This window comes from Ambystoma mexicanum, chromosome 7q (genome assembly GCF_040938575.1).
Source record: "Ambystoma mexicanum isolate Mex_15411 chromosome 7q, UKY_AmexF1_1, whole genome shotgun sequence".
In the NCBI taxonomy this organism is placed as follows: domain Eukaryota; kingdom Metazoa; phylum Chordata; class Amphibia; order Caudata; family Ambystomatidae; genus Ambystoma; species Ambystoma mexicanum.
In genome coordinates, this window is record NC_090941.1 from 1,083,261,763 (window position 1) to 1,083,270,046 (window position 8,284).

The window sequence follows — 8,284 nt, forward strand, 5'->3', positions numbered from 1 at the left end:
GTACCTTGCCTATGTTAGCTTGTGCCAGCTCCTTGCCTCTGTTACTTTGTGCCAGTTCCTTGCCTCTATTACCTTGTGCTAGCTCCTTGCCTCTGTTACCTTGTGCCAGCTCCTTGCCTCTGCTTCCTTGCACCAGTTGCTTGCCCCTGTTACCTTTTGCCAACTCCTTGTCTCTGCTACTTTGCACCAGTACCTTGCCTCTGTTACCTTGTGCCAGCCAGCTCCTTGCCTCTGTTACCTTGCACCAGTATGTTGGCCCTGCTACCTTGTGCCAGCTCCTTGCCTCTGTTACCGTGCAAAAGTTCCTTGACTCAGTTACCTTGTGCCAGCTTCTTGCATCTGCTATCTTGCACCAGTACCTTGCCTCTAGAAACTTGTGCCAGTTCCTTGCCTCTGCTGCCTTGCACCAGTACCTTGCCTCTGTTATCTTGTGCCAGTTCCTTGACTCTGCTGTCTTGCACCAGTACCTTGCCTCTGTTACCTTGTGCCAGCCCCTTGCCTCTGTTACCTTGTGCCAGTTCCTTGCCTCTGTTACCTTGTGCCAGCTCCTTGCCTCTATTACCTTGTGCCAGCTCCTTGTCTCTGCTACCTTGCACCAGTTCCTTCCCTCTGCTACTTTGCACCAGTACCTTGCCTCTGTTACCTTGTGCCAGCTCCTTGCCTCTGTTACCCTGTTCCATCTCCTTTCCACTGTTACCTTGCACCCGTGTGTTGCCTCTGGTACCTTGTGCCAGATAATTGCCTTTGTGACCTTGCACCAGTCCCTTGCCTCTGTTATCGAGTGTCAGTTATTTGCCTCTGTTACCTTGCACCAGTACCTTGACCCTGTTACCTTGTGCCATCTCCTTGCCTATGTTATCTTGCACCAGTACCTTGCCTCTGTTACCGTGTGCCAGCTTCTTTCCTCTGTTACCTTGGATAGATCCTTGCATATGTTACAACGTGCTAGCTCTTTGCCTCTGTTATGTTGCACCAGTACCATGCCCCTGTTACCTTGAGCCAGCTCCTTACCTCTGCTACCCTGCACCAGCTCCTTGCCTCTGTTACCTTGCACCAGTACCTTTCCCGTTACTGTGTGCCATTCCTTTGCCTTTTCTACCTTGCACCAGTATCTTGCCTCTGTTACTGTGTGTTCGTTTTTTGCCTCTGCTACCTTACACCAGTTCCTTGCCTATGTTACCTTGTGCCAGCTCCTTGCCTCTGTTACCTTGCACCAGTAACATGCCCGTTCTTTGCAAGTTCTTTGCCTCTTTTACCTTAGACCAGTTCCTTGCCTCAGTTACCTTGTGCCAGCACTTTGCCTCTGTTACCTTACACCAGTACATTGCCTCTGTTACTGTGTGCCAGTTATTAGTCTTTACTACCTTGCACCAGTGCCTTGCCAATGTTACTGTTTTCCAGTTATTTGCTTCTGTTAGTTTGTGCCAGTTACTTGCCTCTGTTACCTTGTGCCAGCTATTTGTCTCTGTTACTTTGCACCAGTACGTTGCCTCTGTTATCTTGTGCCAGCCAGCTTCTTGCCTCTGTTACCTTGCACCAGTACGTTGCCCCTGCTACCTTGTGCCTGCTCCTTGCCTCTGTTACCTTGCAAAAGTTCCTTGACTCAGTTACATTGTACCAGCTTCTTGCATCTGCTACCTTGCACCAGTACCTTGCCTCTAGTACCTTGTGCCAGTTCCTTGCCTCTGCTGCCTTGCACCAGTAAATTGACTCTGTTACCTTGTGCCACCTCCTTGCCTCTGTCACCTTGTGCCAGTTCCTTGCCTCTGTTACCTTGTGCCAGCTCCTTGTCTCTGCTACCTTGCACAAGTTCCTTTCGTCTGCTACTTTGCACCAGTACCTTGCCTCTGTTACCTTGTGCCACCTCCTTGCCTCTGTCACCTTGTGCCAGTTCCTTGCCTCTGTTACCCTGTGCCAGCTCCTTTCCACTGTTACCTTGCACCAGTGTGTTGCCTCTGTTACCTTGTGCCAGATAATTGCCTTTGTGACCTTGCACCAGTCCCTTGCCTCTGTTATCATGTGTCAGTTCTTTGCCTCTGTGACCTTGCACCAGTACCTTGACCCTGTTACCTTGTGCCAGTTCCTTGCCTCTGCTGCCTTGCACCAGTACCTTGCCTCTGTAAACTTGCGCCAGTTCCTTGCCTCTGCTGTCTTGCAACATTACCTTGCCTCTGTTACCTTGTGCCAGCTCCTTGCCTCTGTTAACTTGTGCCAGGTCCTTGCCTCTATTACCTTGTGCCAGCTCCTTGCCTCTGTTACTTTGTGCCAGGTCCTTGCCTCTGCTACCTTGAACCAGTTCCTTTCCTCTGTTACCTTGTGCCAACTCCTTGTCTCTACTACTTTGCACCAGTACCTTGCCTCTGTTACCTTGTGCCATCCAGCTCCTTGCCTCTGTTACCTTGCACCAGTACGTTGCCCCTACTACCTTGTGCCAGCTGCTTGCCTCTGTTACCTTGCAAAAGTTCCTTGACTCGGTTACGTTGTGCCAGCTTCTTGCATCTGCTACCTTGCACCAGTACCTTGCCTCTAGTACCTTGCACCAGTTCCTTGCCCCTGTTACCTTGTGCCAACTCCTTGTCTCTGATACTTTGCACCAGTACCTTGCCTCTGTTACCTTGTGCCAGCCAGCTCCTTGCCTCTGTTACCTTGCACTAGTATGTTGCCCCTGCTACCTTGTGCCAGCTCCTTGCCTCTGTTACCTTGCAAAAGTTCCTTGACTCAGTTACCTTGTGCCAGCTTCTTGCATCTGCTATCTTGCACCAGTACCTTGCCTCTAGAAACTTGTGCCAGTTCCTTGCCTCTGTTACCTTGTGCCAGCTCCTTGTCTCTGCTACCTTGCACCAGTTCCTTCCCTCTGCTACTTTGCACCAGTACCTTGCCTCTGTTACCTTGTGCCACCTCCTTGACTCTGTCACCTTGTGCCAGTTCCTTGCCTCTGTTACCCTGTGCCAGCTCCTTTCCACTGTTACCTTGCACCAGTGTGTTGCCTCTGTTACCTTGTGCCAGATAATTGCCTTTGTGACCTTGCACCAGTCCCTTGCCTCTGTTATCGTGTGTCAGTTCTTTGCCTCTGTTACCTTGCACCAGTACCTTGACCCTGTTACCTTGTGCCATCTCCTTGCCTATGTTATCTTGCACCAGTACCTTGCCTCTGTTACCGTGTGCCAGCTTCTTTCCTCTGTTACCTTGGACCAGATCCTTGCATATGTTACCATGTGACAGCTCCTTGCCTCTGTTACCTTGCACCAGTACCATGCTCCTGTTACCTTGTGCCAGCTCCTTACCTCTGCTACCTTGCACCAGCTCCTTGCCTCTGTTACCTTGCAACAGTACCTTTCCCGTTACTGTGTGCCATTTCTTTGCCTTTGCTACCTTGCACCAGTATCTTGCCTCTGTTACTGTGTGTTCGTTTTTTGCCTCTGCTACCTTTCACCAGTACCTTGCCTATGCTACCTTGTCCCAGCTCCTTGCCTCTGTTACCTTGCACCAGTACCATGCCCGTTCTTTGGCAGTTCTTTGCCTCTGTCACCTTAGACCAGTTCCTTGCCTCAGTTACCTTGTGCCAGCACTTTGCCTCTGTTACCTTACACTAGTACATTGCCTCTGTTACTGTGTGCCAGTTATTTGTCTTTACTACCTTGCACCAGTGTGTTGCCAATGTTACTGTGTGCCAGTTATTTGCTTCTGTTACCTTGTGCCAGTTACTTGCCTCTGTTACCTTGTACCAGCTATTTGTCTCTGTTACTTTGCACCAGTACGTTGCCTCTGTTACCTTGTGCCAGCCAGCTCCTTGCCTCTGTTACCTTGCACCAGTACGTTGCCCCTGCTACCTTGTGCCAGCTCCTTGCCTCTGTTACCTTGCAAAAGTTCCTTGACTCAGTTACATTGTGCCAGCTTCTTGCATCTGCTACCTTGCACCAGTACCTTGCCTCTAGTACTTTGTGCCAGTTCCTTGCCTCTGCTGCCTTGCACCAGTGCGTTGCCTCTGTTATCTTGCACCAGTTCCTTGCCTCTGCTGTCTTGCAATATTACCTTGCCTCTGTTACCTTGTGCCAGCTCCTTGCCTCTGTTAACTTGTGCCAGTTCCTTGCCTCTATTACCTTGTGCCAGCTCCTTGCTTCTGTTATTTTGTTCCAGCTCCTTGCCTCTGCTACCTTGAACCAGTTCCTTTCCTCTGTTACCTTGTGCCAACTCCTTATCTCTGCTACTTTGCACCAGTACCTTGCCTCTGTTACCTTGTGCCAGCCAGCTTCTTGCATCTGCTACCTTGCACCAGTAGCTTGCCTCTAGTACCTTGTGCCAGTTCCTTGCCTCTGCTGCCTTGCACCAGTATCTTGCCTCTGTTATCTGGCACCAGTTCCTTGCCTCTGCTGTCTTGCACTAGTACCTTGCCTCTGTTACCTTGTGCCAGCTCCTTGCCTCTGTTACCTTGTGCCAGTTCCTTGCCTCTGTTAACTTGTGCCAGGTCCTTGCCTCTGCTACCTTGCACGCAGTTCCTTGCCTCTGTTACCCTGTGCCAACTCCTTGTCTCTGCTACTTTGCACCAGTACCTTGCCTCTGTTACCTTGTGCCAGCTCCTTGTCTCTGGTAACCTGTGCCAGCTCCTTGCCTCTGTTACCTTGCACCTGTGCGTTACCTCTGTTAACTTGTGCCAGCTAATTGCCTTTGTTACCTTTCACCAGTAGCTTGCCTCTGTTATCGTGTGCCAGTTCTTTGCCTCTGTTACCTTACACCAGTACCTTGCCCCTGTTACCTTGTGCCAGCTCCTTGCCTCTGCTACCTTGCACCAGCTATTTGCCTCTTTTACTTTGTGCCACCTCCTTGCCTCTGTTACCTTGTGCCAGCTCCTTGCCTCTACTGCCTTGCACCAGTTCCTTGCCTCTGTTACCTTGTGCCAACTCCTTGTCTCTGCTACTTTGCAACAGTACCTTGCCTCTGTTACCTTGTGCCAGCTCCTTGCCTCTATTACCCTGTGCCAGCTCCTTTCCTCTGTTACCTTGCACCAGTGTGTTGCCTCCGTTACCTTGTGCCAGCTCATTGCCTTTGTTACCTTGCACCAGTACCTTGCCTCTGTTATCGTGTGCCATTTCTTTGCCTCTGTTACCTTGCACCAGTACCTTGCCCCTGTTACCTTGTGCCAGCTCCAGTACGTTGCCTCTGTTACCTTGTGCCAGCCAGCTCCTTGCCTCTGTTACCTTGCACCAGTACGTTGCCCCTGCTACCTTGTGCCAGCTCCTTGCCTCTGTTACCTTGCAAAAGTTCCTTGACTCAGTTACATTGTGCCAGCTTCTTGCATCTGCTACCTTGCACCCGTACCTTGCCTCTAGTACTTTGTGCTAGTTCCTTGCCTCTGCTGCCTTGCACCAGTGCGTTGCCTCTGTTACGTTGAGCCAGCTCGTTACCTCTGCTACCCTGCACTAGCTCCTTGCCTCTGTTACCTTGCACCAGTACCTTTCCCGTTACTGTGTGCCATTCCTTTGCCTTTTCTACCTTGCACCAGTATCTTGCCTCTGTTACTGTGTGTTCGTTTTTTGCCTCTGCTACCTTGCACCAGTTCCTTGCCTATGTTACCTTGTGCCAGCTCCTTGCCTCTGTTACCTTGCACCAGTACCATGCCCGTTCTTTGCTAGTTCTTTGCCTCTTTTACCTTAGACCAGTTCCTTGCCTCAGTTACCTTGTGCCAGCACTTTGCCTCTGTTACCTTACACCAGTACATTGCCTCTGTTACTGTGTGCAAGTTATTAGTCTTTACTACCTTGCACCAGTGCCTTGCCATTGTTACTGTTTGCCAGTTATTTGCTTCTGTTAGTTTGTGCCAGTTACTTGCCTCTGTTACCTTGTGCCAGCTATTTGTCTCTGTTACTTTGCACCAGTACGTTGCCTCTGTTACCTTGTGCCAGCCAGCTCCTTGCCTCTGTTACCTTGCACCAGTACGTTGCCCCTGCTACCTTGTGCCTGCTCCTTGCCTCTGTTACCTTGCAAAAGTTCCTTGACTCAGTTACATTGTGCCAGCTTCTTGCATCTGCTACCTTGCACCAGTAACTTGCCTCTAGTACCTTGTGCCAGTTCCTTGCCTCTGCTGCCTTGCACCAGTACCTTGCCTCTGTTATCTTGTGCCAGTTCCTTGACTCTGCTGTCTTGCACCAGTACTTTGCCTCTGTTACCTTGTGCCACCTCCTTGCCTCTGTCACCTTGTGCCAGTTCCTTGCCTCTGTTACCTTGTGCCAGCTCCTTGTCTCTGCTACCTTGCACCAGTTCCTTCCCTCTGCTACTTTGCACCAGTGCCTTGCCTCTGTTACCTTGTGCCACCTCCTTGCCTCTGTCACCTTGTGCCAGTTCCTTGCCTCTGTTACCCTGTACCAGCTCCTTTCCACTGTTACCTTGCACCAGTGTGTTGCCTCTGTTACCTTGTGCCAGATAATTGCCTTTGTGACCTTGCACCAGTCCCTTGCCTCTGTTATCGTGTGTCAGTTCTTTGCCTCTGTGACCTTGCACCAGTACCTTGACCCTGTTACCTTGGGCCAGTTCCTTGCCTCTGCTGCCTTGCACCAGTTCCTTGCCTCTGCTGTCTTGCAACATTACCTTGCCTCTGTTACCTTGTGCCAGCTCCTTGCCTCTGTTACGTTGTGCCAGGTCCTTGCCTCTGCTACCTTGAACCAGTTCCTTTCCTCTGTTACCTTGTGCCAACTCCTTGTCTCTACTACTTTGCACCAGTACCTTGCCTCTGTTACCTTGTGCCAGCCAGCTCCTTGCCTCTGTTACCTTGCACCAGTATGTTGCCCCTACTACCTTGTGCCAGCTGCTTGCCTCTGTTACCTTGCAAAAGTTCCTTGACTCGGTTACGTTGTGCCAGCTCCTTGCCTCTGTTACGTTGTGCCAGGTCCTTGCCTCTGCTACCTTGAACCAGTTCCTTTCCTCTGTTACCTTGTGCCAACTCCTTGTCTCTACTACTTTGCACCAGTACCTTGCCTCTGTTACCTTGTGCCAGCCAGCTCCTTGCCTCTGTTACCTTGCACCAGTATGTTGCCCCTACTACCTTGTGCCAGCTGCTTGCCTCTGTTACCTTGCAAAAGTTCCTTGACTCAGTTACCTTGTGCCAGCTTCTTGCATCTGCTATCTTGCACCAGTACCTTGCCTCTAGAAACTTGTGCCAGTTCCTTGCCTCTGTTACCTTGTGCCAGCTCCTTGTCTCTGCTACCTTGCACCAGTTCCTTCCCTCTGCTACTTTGCACCAGTACCTTGCCTCTGTTACCTTGTGCCACCTCCTTGACTCTGTCACCTTGTGCCAGTTCCTTGCCTCTGTTACCCTGTGCCAGCTCCTTTCCACTGTTACCTTGCACCAGTGTGTTGCCTCTGTTACCTTGTGCCAGATAATTGCCTTTGTGACCTTGCACCAGTCCCTTGCCTCTGTTATCGTGTGTCAGTTCTTTGCCTCTGTTACCTTGAACCAGTACCTTGACCCTGTTACCTTGTGCCATCTCCTTGCCTATGTTATCTTGCACCAGTACTTGCCTCTGTTACCGTGTGCCAGCTTCTTTCCTCTGTTACCTTGGACCAGATCCTTGCATATGTTACCATGTGACAGCTCCTTGCCTCTGTTACCTTGCACCAGTACCATGCTCCTGTTACCTTGTGCCAGCTCCTTACCTCTGCTACCTTGCACCAGCTCCTTGCCTCTGTTACTTTGCAACAGTACCTTTCCCGTTACTGTGTGCCATTTCTTTGCCTCTGTTACCTTGCACCAGTACCTTGACCCTGTTACCTTGTGCCATCTCCTTGCCTATGTTATCTTGCACCAGTACCTTGCCTCTGTTACCGTGTGCCAGCTTCTTTCCTCTGTTACCTTGGATAGATCCTTGCATATGTTACAACGTGCTAGCTCCTTGCCTCTGTTACGTTGCACCAGTACCTTTCCCGTTACTGTGTGCCATTCCTTTGCCTTTTCTACCTTGCACCAGTACCTTGCCTCTGTTACTGTGTGTTCGTTTTTTGCCTCTGCTACCTTGCACCAGTACCTTGCCTATGTTACCTTGTGCCAGCTCCTTGCCTCTGTTACCTTGCACCAGTACCATGCCCTTGTTACCTTGTGCCAGCTCCTTACCTCTTCTTCCTTGCACCAGCTCCTTGCCTCTGTTACCTTGCACCAGTACCTTTGCCGTTACTGTGTGTCATTTCTTTGTCTTTGCTACCTTGCACCAGTACCTTGCCTCTGTTACTGTGTGTCTGTTTTTTGCCTCTGCTGTCTTGCACTAGTACCTTGCCTCTGTTACCTTGTGCCAGCTCC

The 8,284-nt window shown here is 50.6% G+C and overlaps 1 protein-coding gene across 1 annotated transcript; it reads right to left on the minus strand.

Moving 5' to 3' along the window:
* Positions 1–1,603: 1,603 nt before the first annotated feature.
* On the minus strand, positions 1,604–2,377 carry LOC138528192 (uncharacterized). The gene has a single exon (XM_069639645.1). It carries the CDS (start codon positions 2,375–2,377, stop codon positions 1,604–1,606), a length of 774 nt encoding a protein of 257 aa, XP_069495746.1.
* Positions 2,378–8,284: the final 5,907 nt, after the last annotated feature.